We start from the raw sequence: 27,660 nt of genomic DNA, 5'->3' as shown, positions 1-27,660 counted from the left end.
ATCTGAAAGTTCAATGTTCCCTCAGTACTGCACTGAAGTATTGTCCTAGAGTTTACATCACAATTTTGAAGTGGGACTTGAACTCAAAACTTCTCATTCAAAGGCAAGGAATCTGCCAATTGTACCGTCACCTCAACAAATCTTGGAGAATGTACAGTTTTCATGGTTGTAATTTCTCTGATACATTACTGCCCATTGGATGTTGCCTGTTGTATAGGAACCAAAAAAAAAATCATTTACTACCTAGATGGGTCTAAATTCCTGACAAGACAGAAATGGAAGTGTCAAATGGTTTTGAAACTATTTGATGTGTTTGTTGGTCTTTTTCCACAATATAACCAGTCATGTAAAATGTGTGAAAGAAGCAGATGTAGGCCAGGGACATTTTTAACTGTTGTAAACTTCACATTTTCCTATCCTTCATTTCGGAAGATGCTTCCTTTATAGTGATGTTATCCACCACCTTGTTTGGTATTTTCTGAACATGTAGCTATTTGGTTATTTTTAAGCACATCCAAAATTCCAAGCATCCATGGAGAACAGAAAGCTGCTCTTTTCTGGCATTTTGATATTTTCAGAAACAATCTTCTACTGATAATTCACAACCAAACAACTGCTCTGCCTCAAGCATCCGACAAACGGAAAGAGAAAAGATGCTTAGACTGGAATAATACAGTTACATTGTCTTTGAACAAGGCCCCCATTAACAGGCCCATCTGCAGCTGGTTCAATTAAACTTCAATAAATCAACTGCAGGGTCTTTGCTCCACAATACCCATATGTGAATGAAGTAAGTGTAGGTTGTTCTATGATTGGAAATAATTAATATGGCAGAGGATTATTTCCTTATTTTTAGGATGGTGAAGATAAATAAGGAATTGAAGTTGGTTAAAATTGAGCATAAGACTGGTGGCCTTCTTATATTCACTTTTCACATATTATTACTCATTAGACATAAAAAAGGCACAATCTTTACAATAGTCATTTACTTTACAACAGAAATTTGTTGCTGCAGCTTCTTGGAACACATACAGAGATGGGCAGATGCTAATATTAAATAACAAGAATGTGCTACTGTATGAGCAGATGCTAAGCAATGCACAGAGGCTGGCATTAACTCTGACCTGGATTTTTGTGTGTATACAGAAAGCAATGAGAAAATCTGGCATTGAACTTGGGAGAGCCAATCAGGTGGGGATTAATTTTAGAAAGAGAATTCTTCATTTTCCATTCAGATGAAATGAGGGGAACAACTTGCCTAATTGTTTCAGATGTAATTGTTGGAACCAAATTACTTCTGAGTGCCTTGGTCATGACCCCAGAATTTAGCATGCCTAGTTGAACTAAATTAGTTAAACATTTTGCTGCTTTAGAGTATATATGCAGAAAGGGCTGAAGTTTTTCAGATCAAATGGGGACAAAACCTAAGCAACCAGATTGATTCCAATCAACATTTTCTGATTGATGCAACCAATTATCTGAAGCCAGTTCTTTTTTTGTATGATAAACATACCCAATCAGATGTTTGAGAGAAAATATTGATTAGGGCTTGAGTGTGAGTACAGTAGAATAAAATAACCAGTAAATCAAACGTGTTTGTTATTTGGTATGAATGCTTGGTTTTACTGACATCAAATGACACTGTAGCTTTGAAAGTTTCCCCTCCATTCAAGGAATAAATAACTTTTATGAAATATTGTCATTCTCAGTTATAGAAGCATCACAAGTCTCTTGACTACATGTTGCAAGCTTTTAGAAAGAAAGTGCTTTCACAGAATGTTCCTGCAAGAGTAGAACACCACCAGATGAGGTTCCATAGGACCATCACAGACTGGGCTCTCAAAGTCCTGGAATCATAACAGCAAGACTATTATCCTATTTGGCCTGATCCTGCCCAACACGTATCACAGATACATCTGCCAGTGATGACTCTGATGAAAGTAAACACCTTGCAGTCCTTGTTCATAAAACGAGTCTTTTGCCCACCAATTGTACATATTTTATCATGTACTGTTGCATTATCATTGGGGTAGATCTTGAAGCTGTAAACTGAGTATTTATTGGGTGCTTTGGAACAATAGAGAGAGCAATGTAACAGTAAACCAAAGTAACTTATTGCCTTTTGGTCTGGTACACATCGATCATTGAGATGGCCCCTTGGTGCAGTAGGAAATGCTGCTGCCTCACAGCTCGAATGACCCTGGTAAGATCCTGACCCTGCCTTTGTGGAGCTTGTACCTTCTCTGTGACTGAGTGGGTTTCCGTTGAGTGCACCAATTTCCTCCGTGATCCCAAAAATGTGCTGGTTGCCCATTGTAAGTTAACTGTAGTGTAAGTGAACAGCAGGAGTATCAGGGTGGTGTTGATGGGAAGGTGAGGGAAAATAGATTACAGGGAAATAAGTGAGGGAATGAAATTGGTGGGATTGCTCTGAAAACCAACATGGACTTGACAGTCCAATTGGCCTCCCATGTTGTGAAAAATTATTAAAATATGAGAAAGTCATCGTCCGAAGGCTAATACATTACAAATTGGATTAGGAGCAGCATCATCTATAGCTGAAAATGAAGGATGAACTTAGTGAAGCTCCCACATATTACATACTAAAAACAATAGGTTCACAACAGTTCTTTTCAGTCCCACAACCAAGAGATCAAGCTTGTAGTCTCACCATCTTCAACTGAGAATGGTGATGGATAACTTGTGCGCTACCAAGAGGCAGTTCCATGAACACCCCCATGCTCAAGCACAGAAGAACCCAGAGCACGAATGCGGAGGAAAAAGTTGGTGTCTGCAGTTTAAAGAGATATGGCGATGATCCTAGTTAAACCATTGTTGAGATCTTTACCATACCAGATACCATTGTCCAGCCAAATCTGTTCACTCCATTCTTTGTTTTGTTTTTGTTTTTAATTGTGCTGTATTCTTTCTTGTAAAAATTGTGCATATTTTATGCTTAATTTACGTTTTTCTTATGAATGCTGCTCATATGATGCTATGTGTCCATGATGCTGCTGCAAGTAAGCTTTTCATTGCACCTGTGCATACATGGACTTGTGTAGATGACAATAAACTCGACTTTAAGAGAGGAACAAAGGACTGCAGGTGCTGGAATCTAGATGATAAACACTATGATCCTGGAGGAACTCAGCAGGTCAGGCCAGGACCCTTTGGGTTGACCGCCTGCTTTTCTCCACAGATGCTGCCTGGTCTGCTGAGTTCCTCCAGCATCGTAGTGTTTATAAACTCGACTTTAATTTTGACTTTAACATTAATAAATGGCTGAATGCATTGAATACAGCCAAAGCAATAGACCTTATTTTCTAGTGCTGAAGATCTTCATATCAGAGTTAGCTTGCCCTCTGGCTCAATTGTTTCAACATCATTATAACACTAGCAACTCCATAACAACATGTCCCTGTGTATACCCACATAAAGAAAAAAAATCTAATCTAGTGAGTTACTGCTCTGTCAACCTCCACCTAAGCATTAATCAAATAATGAAAGTTACCACCGAAGGCTTCATCAGTTGACTCCAGTCCACAAATAACTTAAAGTTTTGATGAAGCCATTCAACCTTGGGCTTCATTATAACATTAAACCGAACATGGATTGCATGCCAGAAGTGAGGGAGAGTAGCTGACCAGCTTCTGAAAGTTCCTCTGCCATCTCCAAGTCTGGAGTTAAGTATGAGATGGGAACAACATAGACTTCTTGCACATTAACAATTTTTAATCTACAACTGGTGGCCATGCCTTCATGGATCCCAGTCTCTGGTATTCCCTCTCTGAGTTTCTTTACCCATACTTCTCTTTCCTCCTTAGATCATCCTGACAAACTATCTCTGTGCAAATTTATAGTCATCTGCCCTAATACCTCCAGATGTATTTCACTACTTGGAAGCTCTCCCATAAAGTGCCTTGAGGCACATTGCTATGTTAAATATGCTGAATAAATTCAAGTCTTTTTTATTGGATATAACAGTAGAAACACTTCTTGACACTTTTCAGAATAAATCAGCTCACTCAATCAATGCACTCAATCAATCTCTGCCAATGTACTCAAATCCATTTCCTCTAGTACCAACATTCTGAGGTTACTGGATGTATGATCTAAGGAAACACAATTCAACTGATAACATTCATAAAGGGAATGCTTCTGATAAATGGACTCTAATCTGACATATTTAATCCTATTTCTCTTCCCACAGATTCTGTCTGAGCTGCTGAGTGTTTCCAGCATTTTCTGTTTTTATTTCAGATTTCTAGCATCTGCAGTTTTTTTTTGATTTTGAAAGCATTCACCTCTGGATCAGAATGTTATAGCTCCAGAGGCATGAAATCTGAACTGATAGTCCAGTACATTACTGAGGCTCCACAGTTCAAAGTGCTTTCATTGGCTGAAACATGAAACCAAAGCCCCTTCCCTTCCCTTAGATGGAAATAAAAGATTTCACAGCACTCTTTTGAAGAAGAGCACTGGAATGCATACATTAAAAGCTCAGGGTAAATTATAAGCCTATGGTATTGGAGGAAGTGTGTTAGAATGGATTGAAAACTGTCTGTCTCATAGAAAACAGAGTTGGAATAAATGGGTCCTTTTCAGACTGGAAGGAGGTAACTGGTGGAGTAACGTAGGGATCAGTTCTTAGCCTGGAGTTGTTCACTATTTATATTGTTGATCACGAGGAGGGGAGAGCATGTAAGGTTACGAAAATAGTTGAAGGGCATGTTGTGATAAACATACTGTGATTCTGCAATGGGATATAGGTAGATTGAGTGAGTGGGCAGAGGACTGGCAAATGGAGTTTAATGTGGGGAAGTGTGAGGTCATGCACTTTGGTAAGAGAAATGAAAAGGAAGATTATTATCACAGTGGAGAGGGACTGCAAGTGAGTGAAGTGCAGAAAGATCCAGGTCATGAATGACAAAAAACTAGCAGGCAGATCCAACAAGTAGTTAAGAAGACAAAATGCACTTTGGCCTTCATTCTAAAGGGATTAGAGTTTAAAAATAGAGCGGTTTAGTTTCAATTGTACAGGACTCATCTGGAATACTGTGCACAGGTTTGGTCCTCTTACTTAAATAAAATATAGTAACATTGAAGACAGTATAAAGCAGGTTCACCAGGCTAATTCCTGGGATGAGAGGGTTGTCTGACCAAGAGATACAAAATAATTTGGGTCTGTTTTCCTTGGAGTTTTAAAGAATGAGTGGATGTTTTCACTAGTGGTTGAGTCTTGAACAAGGGGACATAACTACAAGATAAAGGGTCGGTCATTTAAAACTTAGGTATGTAGAAATTTCTTCTTGCAGAGTGTGGTGAATCTCAGGAATTCTCTGCCCTGGTAGGTAGTGGAAGTAGGATAATTAAAAATATTTAAAGTGGAGATGGATAAATACTTGATAGGTCGAGGAATAAAGAGGTATGAAGAAATGGCACAGAAGAGGAGTTGAGGCCAGCATAGGTCATCCATCATCATATTAAGTGGGGGGGGGGGCAGACTTCAGTAGCCTGATGGCCCATTACTGCTGCTATTTTCTTGTATCTTGTGTGCTTTTGAGTTATCCCAGTGTCCTGGGCAATATTTACCCCTCAGTCAACATCACTATATAAGAACTAAAAACAGAAAATGCTGGAAATATTCAGCAGGTCAGGCAGGATCTGTGGAAAGAAAGATAGTTAACATTTCAGGTCAAAGACCCTTTGTCAGAATCAGTTCTGCAGAGTGTTTCCAACTTTTCTGTTGTTATTTTACGTTTCTAGCTTTTGCAGTTTTGTTTTAAGTTTAATTCACCATATCAGAGATTATCTGGTCATTATCACATGTTTGTGGGAGCTTGCTCTCTGTAAATTGGTTACTGCTTTTCCTACATTACAACAGTGACTTCACCTCAAAAGTTCTTCATTGGTTGTGACTTGCTTAGGGGCAATATGAAAGGGACATTAATTATGCTATAGAAATACATATCTTCTTTTAATTCACCAAAATAACTAGCACCATATGGCATTAAATGAGAGAGCCCTGTACCAATCATGGTGTGGAAGCATGAGCTTTATCAGAATACGAATTTATAAATTCCATTATTTTTAGTTGTTGCCAGTAACTTTTATGCAGCGACCAAATCCCTCCTCAAAGCTTGTAACATATTGCTACTCAAAAATAATTTCCCCCAACTCCATTTTCCATTGAAAGTACCCTATTGAAACTCACTCTTCTGGTCATTTCTGAGAACATTTAGTTTATTTTCCGACTGCTATCTAATTTCCTTCTCTGAAGAAAAAACTTTGCTTCAACAGTGATTCGTGATGGAGAATCCCACATTCTCAGCTGCCTTTTAAAAAAAAATGAATATTTTGAAACTACTTTTTAGTTCTTTTTTTGAATATCTTAAGTTTGTGCTGCTTGTTCTTCTTGAGCCTGGTGGAAACGGTAACCCAGAAAACACTGGTGTCGGGTATTTAGAGGCTTGCCTAGCTTGTTTCATTACTTTCCTTGCCCTTTGAATCTGCTCCTCCAAATTGGTTGGCCATCAGCCAAGACTCCAAATTGATTGGACATCTGCTGAGACTCTGAGTCTCTTTCAGTTTCATGTTTAAATATTCCCAGTGTTGTTCATGGAGTCTTTAAGATTCTCCATGTTTATTACATTAATGCCTAAACAGTATTCATTGTTTTTTGCTCTTCATACAGTTTTTTTTTACCCATAACCAAGTTCTCACTCCGAAGTGAAAAACTGCATTGAATGTTTTTTTTTCTTAATGTGAAACTTGATTTGGAACTCTGTTTGAGATCTCAGGATGCAACATCAAAGCATATACCACAATTGAAATCAGTTGTCAGTCCCTCAAAGGAATCAAACACATTTGTAAGCCATATCTCTCTGACTAAAGCCATGTTGACCATTGTTGATTAGATTGTGTTCCTCCAGAAAACCTTCAGTTGTACTCATCACTCCCATTTTATTGATAATAAAATTGATGTAAAATTGAAATAAGATTGATTGGCTGTACAAGACAGAAGTAGTCGGCTTACTAGATCAATTATTTTTATGTATAGAGGGCTTTCTAATGGTTTTAAGAAAGAAAGATATCAAAAATGTAATTCTTTAAGTATGTGTGAAACTTTAATTAGTCATTTATTTTTCACTTTTAGATCTGGGAGTGTTCAACACCATTGGAGTGAAATTTTTTACTTTGTGAATCACCTTGCACACAAGTTCATCAGGTAAAAATCCTTTTGTTTTTCTCCAAAGAAATGTGTTCTTAAAGAAATCTACTTTTCCTCCTGGTGCATAAAGAGTTATGTGAACTCTGAAATTTCCCTTTGGCCTCTCATCCTGAATGGATGTAACTTTTATAAACGAATTTTTGGGATCTGGATTTTGCTGACAAAACTAACATTTATTGCCCATCCCTAGTTGCCTTTGAGAAGGTGATGGAGAGCCACCATCTTGAACCACTGCTTTCCTCCTGGTGCAGGTGTTCCACAGTGCTACTGGGGAGGAAATACTAGGACTTAGACCCAGCGGCAAAGGAACTTCCAGATTAGGATGGTGTGTGACTTGGTGGGGAATTTTTAGATACTTTAATGGAAACAAATATCAGGAGGGAAAAAAACATAGAAAAATGGAAGCAGAAGTAGGTCATTTGCCCCTTCAAGCCTGCTCTGCCATTCATGTGATCTTGGCTGATCCTTTGACTCAATACAGGTCCTCCCCAGGTTATGAATGGCCGACTAATGGACATATGATCGAGCGTTTGGGAAACCAGTGGAATGGATTTGCCAGCTGCTGTGGGACTACAGGCATTTTCTGCTGTGTGGGGAACTCAGTTCATGCCAATATCATTGCATCTTGCAGAGAAATCTGAACGGTTGAGTTAAGCACTCTGATTTAACTACACGTTGCCCTTGATTGGCCTATGATTTTATTTAAATATATTGCCAGGTGGCCACATTTCCGACTTATGAACTGTTCGGGTTATGGACAGTTCTCAGGAACAGAATCCCGTCATAACCTGTGGAGGACCGGTACCATATTCCTACTCTCTGCAAACCATTTTGCATCTAGGAATCCATCTTTCTCTTTTATAAGTTTATTTGGAAACCTGGCTTTTACAGTTTCTGCGGTGAAGAATTCCATATGTTTACATACTTAAAGCAAAAAAAGTCTCCTCATTTCAGTCCTAAATGTCTCAGCTCCCACCCTGAGACTCTCATCCTTAGCTCTAGACTCTTCAGCTATGAGGAACATCCTCCCTGCATCCAGTCTGTCAAGCCTTGTCAGAGTTTTGTACATTTCAGTGAAATCTCTTATTCTAAATTTTAGTGGATACAGACCTAGTAGACCCAATGGATCTTCATATGACAGTCCTGCCATCCCAGGAATCAGTTGTTGCACTCTATGGCAGGCATATTCTTCAGTAAGGAGACCAAAAATACAAATAGTACTCCAGGTGTAGTGTCATAAGATCCTGTATAATTGTAAGTAATTGCTTTAGAGCAATGGGCAGTCAATGTGATATTGCTCTAAGTAACAAAAGAAATTCATCTTCACCCATGCATACTCAGTACCTACTATAGTAGCGAGAGCATGTTGTGTTCTGCTTCCAAAGTTCATTCTAATATAACGGAACATCAGAAGTTGAGTAGCTTATACATGCTGCTATGTTGCATGTTTGACACATCTGTCTGAGGATTTGTTTCTACTCCATCCCTTTAGTGGTTGTAAGATAAGGCAGCAAACAAATTTGCCACATTTGCCTTCATAGCAGAATCTATTGCAGTTGATTTCATTCTGGATAACTTTGTTCTCCCTGCTCTTTTGTTCTTTCACAGCCCACAGCTGAGAATGTCTTTCATCGTTTTCTCAACCAGAGGTACCACACTCATGACATTAACAGAGGACAGGTGAGTGATGTCCATACTGTTCAGTATTTTCATGGAATTGTGAAGTGGAGGAGGCCACAATGCTAGTGCAAGCTTTTTCACGAGAGCTACACATCTTTTTCGATCCCTTTTCTGATAGCCCTGTTAGGTTTTCTGCTTTAGGAATTTATCCCTTAAGTCTGCTTCTGCTATCCTTTCTGGTTGAGTATTCCAGCAAACAACATCTCCTCATTTCACCTCTGGTTCTTTTACCAATTTCCTTAAATCTATGTTAAGATTATGAGTACAAAAATTCTAAGAATGCAACTGCAGAATGACCCTTGTACACCAGATACGGGAACATTTTGATGGCTGATTGGGGAAGGTGTTCCTGGTAGAGAGCAGGCCATCTAGATCCTTTTCTCAGAGCTTAAAGGAGTCATTGAGGTACAGCTGACCAATGTCAGAATGAAATACTTCATCACTTTATGCATGCCTGCTCATTCCATTTTGACATTGTGTCTGCCACAGTGGTGGGTTGGGGGGAGCATGCATCACATGAATTTTATGATGAGTCAAAAATTGTGACCATTTCATGGATGACTCTGATGGGTGGGATTGTAATCGATTCCACCCACTGTCCATGCTTGACTCCCTCTGCATTAGTCCCCTGGCTACACTAATCAGTTACAGCCACACAGCTGCCAACATTCTCAAGGCTTCGTTGCACAGCTGTCCAGCATGTGGATCAAGCTTTGAGTGGCAACCAGGCCTGTGGATGATGCAATCAAAATCTCGAATCCCAGCGACCACTCTGATGGTGTTTGACAGCTCATGTCGTCAAAGAACTATTTCTTTCTTTTAACTCTGTTAACATGACTTTTAGAAGCAGTTGCAGTTGATTCAAATAATAAGCAGATATATACTTAAAACACATAACACTGCATTAATTAATTAAAAGATACACAAACAGAGAAATAAAGAATAATAAACCTAGCTAATTTAATTTTTTAATAATGGTCATGCTAGATGCAACAACTTTAGTTGGTGTAGAGTAAAAGGGTCATGTACAAAGTATTCATATCCTCCACTCAGTAACTTACAGAATCACCCTGAACTCAGTGGTAAGTCCAGGTGCAAAGCAAGAGATGAGTTAGGCAACATCTGACATCCATTGCATTCCAAACTTTAAGCTGCAATACACAGGCGCAAGCCCAGAATGTGCTGACGTGTACTGCAGCCAGCTAGAGCTTTTCCACAGCTCTGCTGGCTATGTATTGGTACAATCCAGCCCATTAGTACTCTCTGAATATTTGATCACTCAGCACACAGGATAAATAGATCTAGGGAACCTGAGCCTTGTCTTCTGTTAGCATAAGAGTGCTGGCAAATTAACAGTAAGGACTTCTAACCCTTGCCCAGGAATAAACTGGTATGAGGTGGATGAACCTACAGTATGAGTATTCCATTTAAATCAGACTATAGAAGTTACTCTCTGTAAATAACTCTCCAATATCAAATATGTTAATGTTCTAGCAAGTTAGAAATTTGCAGAGAGCTTGCAGGCTATTTTTAGAATACAGAAACAGAAAAAACATCTGTATTTAATAACATTGGATTAACACAAACCAGAATCGTTTGCAAATAAAAATATATTCTTCAAAGGGGTAAATATACCAGCATCATAGTGGTAGGACAGCTTGTACTCTGAAAATGACAGTGCAAATGAAAGTGACTATTTGACTTAAACTCAAATTGCCCCCCTCACTTGATTTGCTGGTGAGGGAACAAGTTGAGTTGGCTTTAAACATGTTCCAGTTGAAAGGATGGTTAATTGCCTTTCACAAGCTGCCGCTGGCAGGAAGTTGTTAATTACCCATCAGAAGACAATAGCACTCCAGCTTTTATTGGTCCAGTCTTCTGTCGGACCCCACAAGCAATGTCTGCAGAACAAAGCTGCTCCCCAGTCAAGTCTTTCAGAAGCCAGCCTGGTGGTTTCCTGACAGCTTGTTCTTTGAAACCTAGAATGTGCAGATGGAGCAAACATCATCAATCTTTAACCTCTCAACTGCCATTAAATATTTTCAGTGTCAGGATACAGTTTTGTGCATGCTCCTAGGGATGAATGTTTTTATATTACACCAACAGGGTATTATATATACCTTGCTGCATAGCGATTTTGCCAGCTTGGAGAATATATGTGCAGAAGGTATTCACTAAAGTCAACAATGTAGCTATGTGTTAGATATAAATTCCAACATAATCCCTCACTCTACACTGCACTATTTAACTGCCCCTGATGATGATGCTACCCCTGTCTCTCCTGCCTGGGGTACTGATGCTATGTCTGGCCTCACCTGTCCTAGACATAAATGCTGCCTTCTCACCTCTCCTGACCTGACCTCTCCCTTCATATACTAAAATCTGACTCTTTACCACCTCTCTCTGAGTCCTTGTGCTCAGTTGCTCTAATCATTGAGAACCATCCCCTTCACTGCTGCTGAAGACTAGTCTGGCTCTCACAACCTCCAATGATGTAATACCTTCCCTGCATCCCTATCCAGAGCTGTAAATCTCCACACAGTGGAGCCTTGAACCCATTTACATAATCTTTTTTTGCTATATTCTGCTGAATTCGACCACATTTGTTGCTTTTCTATGTGAAATGGATAAGTGTGATGATTAACAATCATAGGTCAGGGTTGAAAGTTGCTTTTGCAGCTCTTGGGTATGAATATGATTTGTCATTTTACATTGTGTCTGGTCTGGAGCAAATAGATACGACTGGGATCTGGGATGAGGAATCTGGGAATGCCAGTTGCTCTCAACTTGCATGAGAGCAGGAGAGCTGGAGAGTTCGGATCTGGTTTTGCAGAAGGAACCCTCTTCCTGACTTACTCAAATTGGATTAGGAGGTTGATGAGGAGTCAGCCTAGTAAAGTGAGGGAAAGTCTGCACTAACAGCAGATGGCGAGGTCAGCACTCCAGGGATAGTAACTAACCCTGGAGTTATTTTCAAACTCTGCACAATTCCTGAGGGAGCTATGGAGACGGGAGAGAATCTGTGCAGGATATTTGTTTGACTGCGGTCAGCAACAATGGGGCTTTGGTTTTTGCATGGGAATGTGTAGTTTATATTTATGTAGAAAATCCCCAAGCTATAACAGAGCTTGCAAGGGTGCCTTTGCCATTTTGACCAGTGGCTGTCACAACTGTCAGAACTAATCAGAGAGACAGCAGTAGGCTTCAGGGGAAAGAGACCAGTAAAACACTTGAAACTGCAAGAGCGATTTAAAAAGAATTGATCCCAGCCTTACGAGATCATAATTTCCCTATTGGACCCTCCTCTTTGCCTTTCCAAGTTAAAGTAGCGTTGTCAGTGGATTTAGGAGTATCCACCAATTGCATTCATATCACACACAAATAGTGGCCACTAAATCTGGCATTGAAAGAAAAGCTAATCTTGATAACGATGAAATTGGTAAATTCTCATTAAAATCCTATTTGGTTCAATAATGTTCTGGCTGATATGTAACGAGGCTCACCACTGTGTCTGATGCTTCACTCCTTTCTCAGTTCAGGGGCAATGAGGCAACAACAGGTGGATGTAAATGCTGATATTACCAGCGATGTCTTCAGCCTGTGAACAGTAAATGAAAAAAAAAGTTCAGACTACATCCCCTGGAATTTAAGTTGATGGATAATTTGAATGAAATATTCAGCTTTTTTTAGAAAGAACTGTTGGAAAGTGGAGGGAAACTATTTCCACTAATTGCCTCTTCTGGAACTAGGGGCACTATCTAAAAGTTATAGCCAGACCTTTTAGACATGAAGCTGGAACACACTTCTACAAGCAGAGAGGTTCAGAAATTTAGAATAATTTCCACAAATCATAACACTGAAGGCAGGCATGGTAGTGTAGCAGTTAGTGTAACGCTTTACAGCGCCAGCTACCTGGGTTCAATTCCGGCTGCTGTCTGTGAGGAGTTTGTACGTTCTCCTCGTGTCTGCGTGGGTTTCTTCTGGGTGCTCCGGTTTCCTCCCACATTCCAAAGACGTACAGGTTAGGAAGTTGTGGGCATGCTATGTTGGTGCCGGAAGCATGGGGACACTTGCGGGCTGCGCCCAGAACACTCTACACAAAAGATGCATTTCACTGTGTGTTTCAATGTACATGCGGCTAATAAAGACATCTTATCTTATCATTTGTTGGTAAAATCAGAGATTGATAGATTTGTGAGAACTGTGGCTGTCAGATGATAAGCAGTAAATGTGAACATGTGAAGTTAAGTCACAGGTTCTCCATGATCTTGTTGAAGCAGAGTAGTTTTGAGGTGCTATGGGCTTCTGCAAATGTCCACATTGAAGAGATTACGCAGAAGCAGAGGACTGAGGCCATGGAGCTACTTGAAAGTAAGGAAGAAAGTTTTAAAAATTGAGTTGTTTTTCTACTAAAATGCGGTGTAAATCAGTGACCTAGAGAGGCAACACAGCTGACACCTTTTGTGGGCTCACCTAGTGTCCGAAAATTGGAACAAAAACAGAAAATGCTGGAAACGTTCACCAGGTCAGGTAGCATCTGTGAAAAAAGAAAGAGAATTAACTTCTCAGGTCAATGAACCTTCGACAGAACAGGATCTGGTCCCAGAACTGGACTTGAATATTTTCTGCTGTTCATGTCTCACTCCCAGTCTAGTCAACGCAGTTATTAGCTAAATCATAGACTGTAGAACTTGATCAGACTCTACTAAATCCCTCGTAGTCCAAATGCTTTCCAATTGCAAAGTTTGGCTTCCCTGTTTCCCAATGGAACTCTACAGCTTGTCAACCTCAGCAGTGTCCTGCACCTGGAGGCTTGGCTCTTTGCCTAGCTGACCAATGTCAACAAAAAAATGCCTCAGCTCTTACACAGCTGTATTCACTGAAACAGAACTGATTTTACAAGAGAACCAACCAATAGCTGAATTCCTGCTGCAAGGAACCAAAAGATTTTAAACTCGTTATTATGTTTGGAAAGCCAGCCAGGGAAGACTTTGAAGCAATGATGTAATTTATTTCTCACTGAATTGCCAAAATTAGCTGGTACCATTTGACTTTTGACCCTCTTTTGCAGAAGGATTATTCATTCATCTAAGAAAGTCTCTTCTATCAGTTTGTTGCTGAACAAGTTTCTTCCATCTTCTTCACAATAAAAGATTTGCAGGGGCATAGGAACTGTTCCTCCTTTAACAAAGGCTGTATGTAGGATTAGTCAGTGGCTGCTTTTAGCTGAGTGATGAAAATGGTCAGAGATGGAATATTGTTTAACGTTTTCTGTCAACTTGCTGAAATTGCGATCTGCTTGTTTTAATGACGCACCATCAGCAAATTTTCAGCTTGAAGTTCAAACTTTTCCTCCATTTATGTTCTGATGAAAACACGTTGTGAGGCTGTTCAAGGTTGTTCTTCAATTTCTTAACCAAGTGGACATTCTTCAAGGATGAGCTCAAGCATTGAGAAAGTCGTAGAATAGACTTCTGTTCGGTCATAGGCTCTGATACCCTAGCTGTATTCAAATCTGACTCTAAAGTCATACATGAACTTTCTCAGATATGTCTGGCTTTTAAATGTCTAGTCTGTATACACACACACACGCACACACATGTACATGCCTGTAATGTATACAACTGGTGTCTATATTACCTATCATGTAAGCATTTTTTGTGTTTTCTGTTTCACAGTCATTGAACGTACTAATTGTGCTATTGGAAATGTACAAGTCTCCCATTCTGAACAGTAACTGGTTCCCATTGTAACACCTTCAAGGAGCCATGTATTTTAGAATATAAGCTTGGGTTACTTTAGAGCTGTTAACATGAGGATGTTTCATCTGTAAGATTAAGGTTTCTTCACAACAATTAAAAAAAAACTTTATCATCTTCACTGATCATAGAATAAAGAATCTAAGCTATGAAAATGTTGACAGCCAAATGAAAATCCATTGGGATTACTCCCATGGAGCTATTATTCCATAAAAATAGTGGACAGGGGAGTTTCATGAATAAAAAGTTATGTCTGTAAACTGATGCCTACAGGGTGAAATCTTTAAGAGCTTATTCTAATCAGTGACTTTAGTATGGGCACTGAGAAACTGTCAAAATGTTCACTGTCAAGTGCAGTTAGCAGTGTGAACACATACAGTGGCAACTATTTATTCCAGGCAATGAGATCAATTGTTTGTAAATAATAACAATGATTATTTTTAATTGTGTCCTTTTTTAACAAAAGGGAACGAATTCGCAAAGGATTGGAGGAGTTACAAATGGTACAGCCTGGAGGCGATACCTACATGCATGAAGGCTTTGAAAGGGTACAGTCTGCGCTGGGCTTTGCTATTTGGATTTGTTGAAGGAACTGGAGGAATTCCTGGAAAACAGTATTTCCCACCTGGAAATTCTACCCAATCTTGAAGGGGACTGTTTTAAGACATTCTGAATGCCACTCTTTCCTCGTTAGAATAAACGTTGAATTCCTAATGATGCGGAAAGTCTGCTATAGTTCTGCATCTTTTAAAGACCTGGAATATTTTGTGGGTGATTTTTAATCCTGAAACCTAACCAAAACTTCCAGGATAGTTCTTTATTTTGAAAAAATGGATATCAGAGAACAAACAATATGAACAAGAATATTGTCCCTTTCCTCAATTTTAGGGCTAAATTTGCCTTCAACATTGGATTTAACAATGTCGCACCTCTCTCACCATTCTTGTATTCATGCTGCCACTGGTACTGCTACGTAGAGTTGCCAGGTGTACCTGACTGTCTGTTAGTGAGGAGAACACAGGTACTCACCCACAATGTGCAAGAGTGGCACCTGAACACAGTATGAGAACAGTTTTGTGGCATATACCTATGGGACATGTCCCATTGATTTCATCTCTGTGAAAGTCACTAATATTGAAAGCAAACCAATTTGGTGTCTACAGGCAAAGTATCAGATTGCATGGATTTACATGTACTTTCTTTCTATTCTGATCTTCTGTTGGCTTCTCTAATTTCAACATCTTGTTTTTTTTCAGGCAAGTGAACAAATCTACTACTCAAGTGCTGAAGGTACGTCCAGTTACTGTGACGGCATAATTATTCTACACATGGGAATATCATTGTGTACTTGGAACTGATTAATGTTTACTTGGACCCATTGCACAAGTAGAACTGATCATTATATATCTGAGCATTACTACAAAGGAAGTTCCTAATTGTAATTGAAAAGCAAAGAAACTGTAGATGTTGTAAATCCAAAATAACGACATAAAGTGCTGGAATTACTCAGGAAGTCAGGGAGTATCAGATGAAAGGTCATGGATTTGCAAGGTTAACTCTCTCCATCGACAGCAACCTCTGTAGAGTATCTCCAGCATTTTCTATTTTTATTCCTAATCATAATGCCAGTTTGCACCTCTTCAAATGCCAGCAGGCCAATTAAATAGTTAAATTAAGTAATGACTTTCATTTATATTGTGTCTTTAATGTAGATAAACACCTCAGGATATAATGCGGGAGTGTCATCAAACAAAATTTGATACTGAGCCATAAAGAGATATTAGAACAAGTGAAAGAAATAGATTTTAAGGAGCATCATAAAGGAATACAGAGGTAGGGAAGTTTAAGGAGATATTTAGAGATCTTAGGGCCTTGGCAGCTGAAGGAACAGCCATCAATGGTGGGTTGATAGAAAGTGGCCACTCAAGAGACCAGAGACAAGAAGCACATAGATTTGCAAGGCTTAAAGGAATGGAGGAGCTTATTGAGATAGGAGAAGGTGAGGCTGTGGAAGGCTTTGAAAATGAGAACGAGGCTTTTAAAATAGAAATATTCTCGTCAGCGCAGGACTGGCATGACATATTTTGATGTCATTCTAACCTTGATGTCCAATTTGTGTCACCAATGATGAGAACGTCACCAGAATCAAACCTATTGAACAAATAAAGCAACCCCATTGTTGGCAGAGAGACCAAAATGTCCTGTCTGCTAATCACACGTGCACTGTTTAATGTATTTCCCTTTTCATTAGACCCTTGATTTGGAATTATTTGGAGCTGAATAGGAAGAATTTAAGCCTTTGGTAGCAGGTCTTCCCTACAAGATATCTTTAAGAAATCAGGCGGGATAGTCAGCCATCAACCATGTCCTAGGTTACTGCCGACATACCTGAGAGATTAAATGTGAGATTGATTTAGTTCTGGATATAAATTGGCCAGTTTATAATCCTGGAGCCATATTAACCCAAAGAGAACCATTAACCACATCCCCCCTTCCTCCAAAAAGGAGGGGCAATTGAACAATGGCCAGATCATAGTTTGAGCCCGTTGCAAGACCCACTGCAGGCACCAATAATTCTTCACAATGTGTGGTGTAGAATCACCTTGAACTCTATTGGATGCTTTGCAATTCTAAAAGGAAATAGGTTGCAGATTCTACCCTTAAAAGATTTCTGTAAGGATTTAGTATTTCAAAGGTTGATGTCAAAGAATGACTTTTGAATCTCAGCAGCTAAACGTGAACTTAAGTTTTTATGCACACAGCATGCCAGACAGGATTCAGAAAATAACTGACTACATTTCACAACACAGGTTACAGAACGGCCAGTGTCATTATCGCTCTGACAGATGGCGAGCTGATGGAGAACCTTTTTTATTATGCAGAGCTAGAGGTAAGAAGACTGTCAAACTTGGAGAGTATGAATTGATTGTGATGCAATGCATTCTCCACTCTTCATCAGGGCCAGCCAAGAAACGATATGGAATTTAGAAAGAAACACATGGACTGAGGTTGTGTCAAGATACAAATTGCAAATGCTTGATATTCAAAGCTATGCTGCTGGGATCTGCATATTTGGAAAGGAAAGGACGATGCATATAATATGATAAGTTGGTTTCTGGATCTTGTGTTAAAATTGATCATAAGTTCTTTGACCAAGTCTTTATTTCTGTTTGGATATGTGTTTTTTTTTACTTGTTTTGTGTGTTTTCCCTCCTTTTCAATGTCCTTTTCCTTATGTATGTGCAGTCTGCCTTTTTGTCACATTGAATACTTTTAGGTCAGAAACATGTTTAGGTACAAAGTAAAGCTCTCTCTATATTGGAAGAAAACTCAGTGCATGAGATATTATTATGACAGATGAATTCAGACTGAAGTGCATGGGCATTTTCTGGTTTACAAGCCCTGGAAGTATGGTTACAGAGCCAAGTTAACACTTTTTACAAAGTATTACAAAATGTTTGCAGGATGAAAAGAGACCATTCAGTTTAACAGGAAACATGTTGAGTTTATGGTCGATGAAGTCTTCTCATTTTCAACAGTCAATTCTATTCCTTTGTCCATTGTTTGCTTATCTAACATCCCTTTGATTGATCCATATTATTCATCTCAAGTGCTGACCTTTGCAGTAAGTTCTATTTTAAAACATTGTTAGGGTAAAGAAGTTTCTCCTGAACTCTCTGTTGGATTAATTAATGGCTATATGTTCTCTTATTCTGGTCCTACCTTGGTGGAAACATCTTCTCTGTGTCTACTCTATTAAACATTTTCATAATCCTGAAGCTGCATATCAGGTCAATCCTCAGCCTTCTCATTAGAAAGAAAAAGGCTCCAGTTTTAATTTGTTAATTTTTCCCACTTGAATTTATGCGCTTCAATCTTTGGAATATTTTTAGTGCTGTATCTGACAATGCTAGATGGGACATTAGCCTTGCTGACGAGTGAGAGATGAATAATTTATGGGAAGTATTGAAATGTGAGAGAGGGGAAGGAGCGGTGGATAACACAGCATTACCATATCAATGTGGTGTGGGTTCCAGGAACTGGAGATTGCAACATTCTTCTTAGAAGAATGCTTAATTGCTTTCAGTTACATATGTCCTACCTTATCCTAAAGCAGACAGCAACCAGTCAGAAAGCACACTTGCATTTATGTAATACCTTTAACATCCCTTTCATCCTAAACCACTTTCCAGCTAATGGACCATAGTCACTGTGATAATGTAGGAAATGCAGCAGCCATTTTGGCAACAGCAAACTCCCACACATGACCGTCTGATAATGACCAGACCATCTGTTCCTAGTGATGTTTATTGAGGGATAAGTATTGTTCAGGACACTAGGGGTAACTCTCCTGCTTGTCTTTTAAATAATGTAATGGAATCTTTCACCTGAGGGAAAGCCTGTTAAATATCTTATCCCAAAGATGGCATCTCTGACAATGTAATAAACCATTAATTATCAGCCTAGATGTTTGCATTGAGATTTAGGAGGAGGACTTGATTTTGGGTTCAAAGGCAAAAGTGCTTCCCATTGAGCCATAGAAAGTGCCCACAGTTTGACACTGCTTGCAAACTAATGGGATTATTAACTTGAAATTATTTGCGCATCTTGAAATTCCATTATATGCATCTGGTTGGTTTGCAAAGACTAAAGGCATAAATACATAAGAAATAGGAGCCAAAGTGGACTATTTGGCCCTTCGGTCATGCTCTGCTATTTGTCGAGATCATGGCTAATTTCTACCTCAATATATTTTGCCTCCATTATCCATATTTCCCTTGATTCCCCAAAAATACAGAGATCTATTGAACTCTATTTATTGAACTCAATGATTGAGCTTCTACAGCCCTCTGGGGTAGAGTACTCCAAAGATTCATCACCTTCTGTATAAAGTAATATCTGCTCCGCTCAATCCAAAATGACCTCTCCTTGTTCTGTGACTGTGATGTCTGGTTCTAGACTCCACAACCAGGGGAATCATTCTCCCAGCATCCAGCCTGTTGAGCCATGTAAGAACTTTGCATGTTTCAGTGAGATTTCTTCCCATTCTTATAAGCTCTAGAGAATGAAGGCCTTGTCAACTCAGTCTCTCCACATACAGCAAACCCATCATCCCTGGAACCTGTTCTGGTGAATCTTTGCTGCACTCTCTTTGTGGCAAGTGTACTCTTTCTGGGGTGAGGTGACCGACTGCAGACTCTCACCAATGTATTACATAATTGCAGTAAGATATTGTTTCTCCTATTCTCAAATCCTCTCATGATAAAAGCCAACATGCCATTTGCCTTCATAATTGCTTGCTGCATCTATATTTTGGCTTTCAGTGATTTGTTACAAGGACCATCATCATTGACCATCATCATTACCCAGCATTTAAAAAGTATGTTACATATCTCTCTTGAGTAGATAACTTCAAATCCTTCCACATTATTTTGCATTTGCCATGTTCTTGTGTTTGTAATGCTTGTCCGTATCCCTTTGAAGCCTCTTTACATCCTCTTCCTTACTCACAATCCTATTTACTCAGAATTGCCTTTTGGATACTTCTGACTTGAAGTAAAATTGCCATTCCCTATGTGGCATGTTGCTCCACATATAAACTTCCTTAAAAAGTAAATCCTGTCTACAAGTTTATGCACAGTCTTTTTTCTCTCTCTTTTTTCCTGTCGCCTGGTATTCCAGATTTCTTCCCTCTCTATTTTATTCCTCCTCCAGACATACATTCCCTTGGCACCACCACTCCCTGTGTCATTCAACTTCTCCTGCTCTTCACCCTATTCACAGACCTTCCCTTTTGTTCTCTCTGGCCTCCTCCTTTTTCTGTAACTAACACTTCATGAAATCACAAAATTTGTCAGGGGAATTGGGACCTCTTTCAGAAGCCCAGATTTTCTGGGATGTGGCAATCCCTTGATATTTTGCTTGCCAGATAATACATCTGGAAATTAAGTACTGTGATTAGTGATGTAAATAGTTATTTAATAAAAGATATACAACAAGCCATCTCAAATATTGACATAAATATCTAAAGGTTCTAACTTCTGATTAACATGAACCCAAAATGTTAATTCTCTTTATTTCTTCATTGCAGCTCCCTATGTTGCTGAGTAATTTCTGTTTTTATATTATGCAATTTTCCTAATTTAGTGCAGAATTCACTTTATGTTTTAACATACTCACTTGAGATGGCCTGTTCTATATCTCTTAATAAATAACTAATTTAATTTACTAGTCACAGAATTTAATTTCCAGATGTATTATCTGGCAAGCAAAATAGCACGGAATTGCCACAACGCAAGGATTATGGGCCCCTTAGGCAGTTCCCAAATCCCTGACAAATTTTCTGATGCCTTGAGGATTTTGCATTATGGAATCATCAGCCTCATGAAACTTTCCTCCATTATTGTAAATAAAATGATGGTGCTCTAAGTGAATTGGGACACCAAAACTTACTCTTGCACATCAGTGACTCAAGGAGGTAAACTGTCTATTTGATATCGAGTGAGTTCGTAGCTGCATTTTGTTTGCATCCAACCTACAATGTATACCTTATAGCTAGGACTGGTGGCTGGTACTTTGAACTTGCTGGCAATGACAGATAGTTGCATCAATTCATCCATAAAAATAATAGAAAAGTGGGATTGAAGGGAAATTAATCAAATCAGTATGTTTGGATTCCAGAAGAAAAGAGAAATTGGAGATCGCAATGAATTTTTTTTAAATTAGAAATGACTCGTACAAGTTTAATTGTTTCAATTACATTTGTTAAGAACTTGTTATTAACAAGTAATGATTTGTTAAGCTGGTTTGTGGTTAGGAAAGCTGCAGCAGGTGAGAGCTGCCCAGTATACCAGGGACCCCAGCATATTTCCCTCAATAACTTCAAATGGATTACTGGAGCCTACAAGCCTCTACCATGCCTAATCAGCAAACAAAATCAGTGGATAACATCCCACAATAAGAAAAACAAAATTCTGCAATGAATTCACTATCCTGTGCTTGCACTAGGAAATAATGGCACAGAATGCAGACTCCAGCATTGTAGTTCAAACTTTAACCCTTCATATCTGTGAGTTTATCTTCCTTGCCTGGAGGTTGTGCCAATGATCTGTTTAACCCGTCCCCAATTTCTGTTCTTGACATTCTGGTAGCAGCTTTTGCTTTCTTTCTATTTGGTTTCAGTTCTCTTCGGCTTCATTCAAAAGTTCCCAAGTCTGTCAAGTGCCCAATATTCCTTGTTATTTATGTGCTAATTACCAATAATGTGCACTTACTCCACCCTGCGGTTGTAGGTGAAGCTCTTTGTACGTGTTCCATAAACCAGCTGGTCCCAGGGTGAATTCAGCCCGATTATTGAAAGCTTCCCTTGGTGACCCTTAGCCAGCTGTGCAGGCTGCAGCACACATAATTCCAGGGAAGCAGATGCCTAGCTGAATGTTACAATGAAATGTATGAGCCAAGGGTTGTAATCCATCACAATTCAACACTGCTCACCTGGAGCACATTTTTACTGTTGTTGGAATCCTTCCGAATTCTGTGGTTGCCTTGATAACGGCAGCCATTTTCCATTTCTCTTGTGCATCTGTGGTTGCAGCTGGTCCAAGGTACGTCTTTCTGCAAAATGTAAGGTGTGTCAAAATACTTGCATACATGTAGCACTGCTCAGCAAGATTCATGCAATGAATTTAATTTGAAATGCAAACAAACCAAGAAATCCATTCTGCCCCAGCAATATCTGAGAACAGAAACAGATATACTAATTCAGGTTCTGGCTCATTTGTCACTCCTGCAAGTCATTATTTTCAATTCTCCATACATTTCTTATTTTTAAGATGGATCAGAAGCATCCTTTCCCTCACTCTCGCTCTATTTCCTTCTATCGACATCTTATCTCCTTGCAGTTAGGTGCAGCTTTGTATTAATAGTTTCAGTTGAGAAAAGTGTGTTGGTTGGAATCTTAAGAACCTAGATTTAGGGGACACATATTCATTTTTCATATTTTCTTGTGACATAAAAGGAGACCATTCAGCCCATCGAGTCAGTGCCTGCTTTCGAGAGCAATTCCATCAGTCCAATTTATTTCTTGGTCACCTTTATCTCTCACAAGCCCATCAACTCCTCCCACCTGATTCTCCTATCACCCACCTTCAGTAAGGGTAATTTAGTTAACCTGCCAACCAGCACCGCTTTGGGATAAGGAGGAAACAAGAACAACCGAGGCAAACCCACAGGGTCACAGGGAGAGATGCAAACTCCACACATTCTTACTGAGAACCGTAAGGCTGGGAGTGAGTGGGGGGAAAAGATAGGACAGACTAACTTATTGCTAACAAATGGCCTGAAGGTTAGGATTTACAAGCCTATAGGGGAAGCAAAGACTGGGAGAGAAGTTCCATTTTTGAATCCCGAGAATAGAAAGGAAGCAGAAAGTAGTATTAATTTCAGAACAGCGAGGTCATGGAGTTGCAAAGGAATAGATATTGCTGAAGCTGCACAGCTCTGCCTTGGATGCTACCTGAGTGCTGTGGTTTCCTGATGAAAAACACCATGATGCTGGAGGAACTCAGCAGGCCAGGCAACTGGAGAAAACGGATTCTCCACGGATGCTGCCTGGCCTGCTGAGTTCCTCCAGCATCATTGTGTTTTTCATCTAGATTCCAACATCTGCAGTCCTTTGTTTCTGCTCTGGTTTCCTTCCGCATCCCAGAGAGGTACTGGCTAATAGGTAAGTTCTTGACCATAAGTTATACATAGTAAATGTGTGTGGTAGGAGAATCATGGGCTTGTGAGAGAGGATAGGTTAGAGGAAAATAGATTGGGGGAATGGACTAATAGGAATGCCTTGAGAACAAGAACAATGGGTAGAATGGCCTCCTGTGTCATAAGAAAATATGAGAAATATGAGGAAGTGAACGCAAGAAGTGGGATTTAAATGTAGGAGGAAAGAAGATTCAGTTTTAAAAGTTTAATCAAAATGAATAGAATTATAGGCCAATGAATAAGTGGAGAGAACCTGTACAGGCCATTCCCAGGATGAAAAGGTTCCATTCTACAGACGTCCTTCAGTTGATTTTGTCCATAAGTTGGAAAATACACAAAAATCACTCAATATGGTAGCTATACCTCCACAGTATTGTAATAAATGACAGCAAAAGCATATAAGACCAATAAGAAAGAACAATTACTGAAAGTGGAGAGAGAGAGAGAGAGAGAGAGAGAGAGAGAGAGAGATGAAACTAGTCCTGCTGTTCATAGGAATGAATGTATGCGCATGCAGCATGTTAGACTTTGGAATTTGAATTAGAGCTCAATCGCGTGAAGGGAGTGTCCAGAAGTCAGGCATTCTTTACCTGAGGAAGGTCCGTATTGCCAGGACGAGGAGATCAATTACTGGTTCAAACTTGATGTTTCTTTCAGGAGAGCTGTGATTCTACTTAGAGACCATGCAATCCCAATCATGCATAATTGGGGCAAAGAATTGCTGTTAAACTATTTGCCTGCAGATATCTATGTGATGATTTACAACCTCTTCAATCCATCTCTTTCTTTCCCCAGGCTAACCGGTCTCGAAGTCTTGGAGCAACAGTCTACTGCGTTGGTGTCAAAGACTTCAATGAAACCCAGGTGCGTTTGGTCACATTTACCAACTAATCCAAGGCAAAAAATTTGTACTGATGCATACCAAGCAAGCTCATGCAGGCACTCAATAGTCGAAAAGGATCAGTGGGAAATTAAGTTGATCCTGGTTTTAATTTCAGGTTTGAGGTTAGATTCAAAAATAACATTGAAAGGACAATGGAAATCTACAGCTTGTAGATCATGGCTCATATTAGTGATTTAAAAATTTGATTTAAAAACACTGTCTTAGTTACCTACCAACATTATGAGTAAGCATTTTTTGAGTGATATTGCTTCAAATGGCACGCTGTGGAATTAATCAAAACATGTATTGAACCTCAAAAGTCATTTCATTTTTTAAACAAAACTCATACACTATAATTAATTCTTCAATTAACTGTGTTAAAACATTGAGGTAAAAATGTCCATTAACAACTTTCACTTTAACATTGATAGAAATCCTGATTTAGAATCTGGTCTCCAAACTATTTTTGGTGTCCTGTTAGCACTTCCTGCAGCACCATAGTGGGTATTTGCAATGAATAATATTATTGATTTATAATGCTGTTGGAGATATGAATCGTCCTGCTGCTGAAGGCTAGGAGCAAGCATTCCAATGATTCCATAAATTCAAGCATCTCAAGTTCGGCCAAAGTTGAAGCATGACTCTCTATTGACTGTCTGACCATATATTTTACAATCTTAAAAATGCACCTTAATTGTTAGCCATTGAGCACCAAGGGAATATTTGAAGAAAGTAGATTTGTGAGTTTGTTTTCTTGTTTAGTAGAGAAATGATGGAGGTGCTTCTTTGCTTATTTCATCCCTATGTTGTGTACCATTTTCTGGTTACATTAAAGCACACGTGAATTTTTGCATTAATGAAATATTCGTGCACATTCCACTGATATTACAGTGGCTTATAACCTGCACAGAAGCCACACAACTTTCTGTGTCCGGAAATTCAAAGAATTGCATCGCAATGAGCTGCTTTCACTTGACTTTCCTTGTGCGTTTGTAAAAGATTACATATTCATCCAGGTTTTATACAGAAATAAAGAAAAGCTTATTTAAGCCCAGGAAATTCACAGGTTCAAACCTGTGCTGAGTTAACTGGTCTCAGCTGAGTGATGGCTGGGTTCAAGAGTTGAACTTCAATGTCCTGGAAAGAAGAGCAAGTTCAGACAGGATCTCCATGACTGCTTGCTGTCCAGTGACTCTTGCCAGAGAGTAGGTTGACTCCTGGTGGGATTGTGACTGTACTCACCTTTAATGCTTTTCAAGTTGGATTAGACTGTTTGTGGATAAACAAATGAACATTGTTGAAATCTGCCAGCACGTAAAGAGTACATTCACTATTTTTTCCTGGTACCTGATGCTAATGAACTCACTTAATGCATTAAACCTGGATACCACTTTAAAACTATCCAGTATGTACAAAATTCTGCAGATGCTGGAAACCTGCAATAAAAGAAAGCAGAAAATATTGGAAATACTGAGCAGGTCTGAGGAGAGGTCATCAATCTGAAACATTAACACTCTTTCTCTCTCCACAGATGCTGTACGACCTCTGAGTATATCTAGCATTTTCTGTTTTAATTCCATTATAGTCCAGTTCCTTGACTTCACAACCTTACTCTTTCTTGCTTGTGCATTTGTTACAAGGCTGAACCAATTACTGTCAATTAGCTAGGAGACAGAAGAGACTGGGCTGAGCCCCAGCAGTGAAGGGCAGAGAAGGAGGTTGCTCTGACTGCAGCCAGCTAGATCTCCCTGACCATTTATCTCTAGCATTTCCAGATGTTCAGATTTACCAGATTTGCTCTTCATTCACTCTGATTTTCTGCAGACAGCATAAATTTTGATTTAATAGGAATATACTTTTCTACACAGTTTGGATCACTTTCTCAGGTTATTGACACATTTTTGGACTTTACAAGGGCATATTTGGAAGTGTTGCTTTATATTAACTCCTTGGGTACTGCCTCTTATCCTTCTATTAAGGTTCTTTGTAAATTTCATGACAACCAAATAATGCACAAAAGATGGCCCTCTGACATTTGGATTAGCATGGAGTTTGACATTTACGTCAATCTTTGTAGACGTCTGATGAATCGTACTGAGGATGAGATCTGCTGATAGAGCTGGAACCTGAGCAACCTTGCCTTCCATTAACTCAGAGGAATTGCCTGTCTACAATATGAAGGGCGCACGGCCACAAAGTTGTGTGAGGAGTGGGTGTGGAAAAGGGTACTGGAGACACAAAAGGCTGCAGATGTTGGAACCTGCGGCAAAATGAAACAAACTGCCGGAGGAACTCAATGGGTCAGGCAATATATGTGGATGCAAAGGGATGGTCGATGTCTTGGGCCAAGACCCTTCATCAAGACTGGTGGTCTTAATCCTCTTATTTGCTGCTCCCCTCTCCTGTCAGGCTCTCTCCTGTCAGTACAGTCACCACAGAACAAACAGAGTGATCTGAAAGAAATGAGGATTCCATAGTTGATCCCAGCCTATTGACATTAGTAAGAAGTTCTACCTGAAATCAATTTGCTTAGCCGATAGTTGGTTTCTGGAAGTTGTGCTCACAAAACAGCTCCTGATTCAAAAACCACCTGAGCAACTCTGCTCCTTGTGGGCAGAAGGAATGAAGAAAATATTGCATTTGTGAAGTCAGTCAGATGCTGAACTGTTGGGATCAGCACCCATACTCCAGGAGAACATTGGCAAGAACTTGGCAATGCATAGGATCCCTGATGTTGGGAAGTTCTTCAAACTGGCATTGAATATTCTTTCCAGTTTCCATTGCCAATATTGCTTACCTCAACCAGTGCAAAAAATTATCTGAAAACAAATTACAGCACCAAGCAGCAGTATAGACTTGGAACTCATTCATTTCTTTCCTTTGCCGTATAATTAAATTTAAGCAAAGTCGTCATACCTTTACTTTTGGTTATTAACATACAACTGAATTTAAAATAGCATATGTAAAAATCCATGCTTTCTGTTTTCTCAATACCACTAAATGTTAATGCTCAGTGCCATAAAATAATTTACTTGACGCTTTATTTCTCTTACCAATCACCCCACCTCTCCCACCACCCCTCCTCCCTGTTTCCCCCCTCCAATGTCTCCCCCCGGCCTCTTTTCCATCCCCGCAGCTGGCACGGATTGCAGACAGTAAGGACCATGTCTTCCCCGTAAACGATGGCTTCACAGCTCTCCAGGGAATCATTGACTCGGTAAGTGCTGTGTGACGTGGCCGGTAATTGTGCTGATTGACAGCCTGAGGTCGTGGGCAGTGAATTGCACGCAGCTGCTTCCAATTAAGTAGCTGGGCGCTCGGCCCAAGCTGAGCCAGTCTGCACCAGA

At 39.5% G+C, this 27,660-nt stretch overlaps 1 protein-coding gene across 1 annotated transcript in view; it reads left to right on the top strand.

The window, feature by feature from the left end:
- The window catches only part of LOC127584212 (anthrax toxin receptor 1-like), a 170,313-nt gene that overhangs the window by 18,251 nt on the left and 124,402 nt on the right, over positions 1-27,660 (top strand). Inside the window, exons 2-8 of the mRNA XM_052040818.1 lie at positions 7,157-7,228; positions 8,840-8,911; positions 15,137-15,218; positions 15,927-15,960; positions 17,481-17,560; positions 24,226-24,294; positions 27,450-27,530. Of these exons, the coding sequence (XP_051896778.1) occupies positions 7,157-7,228; positions 8,840-8,911; positions 15,137-15,218; positions 15,927-15,960; positions 17,481-17,560; positions 24,226-24,294; positions 27,450-27,530 (490 nt within the window). The remainder of the gene's footprint in view (positions 1-7,156; positions 7,229-8,839; positions 8,912-15,136; positions 15,219-15,926; positions 15,961-17,480; positions 17,561-24,225; positions 24,295-27,449; positions 27,531-27,660) is intronic.

This window comes from Pristis pectinata, chromosome 29 (assembly GCF_009764475.1).
Source record: "Pristis pectinata isolate sPriPec2 chromosome 29, sPriPec2.1.pri, whole genome shotgun sequence".
Taxonomy (NCBI): domain Eukaryota; kingdom Metazoa; phylum Chordata; class Chondrichthyes; order Rhinopristiformes; family Pristidae; genus Pristis; species Pristis pectinata.
This window is presented reverse-complemented; position numbering and strand designations above follow the sequence as displayed.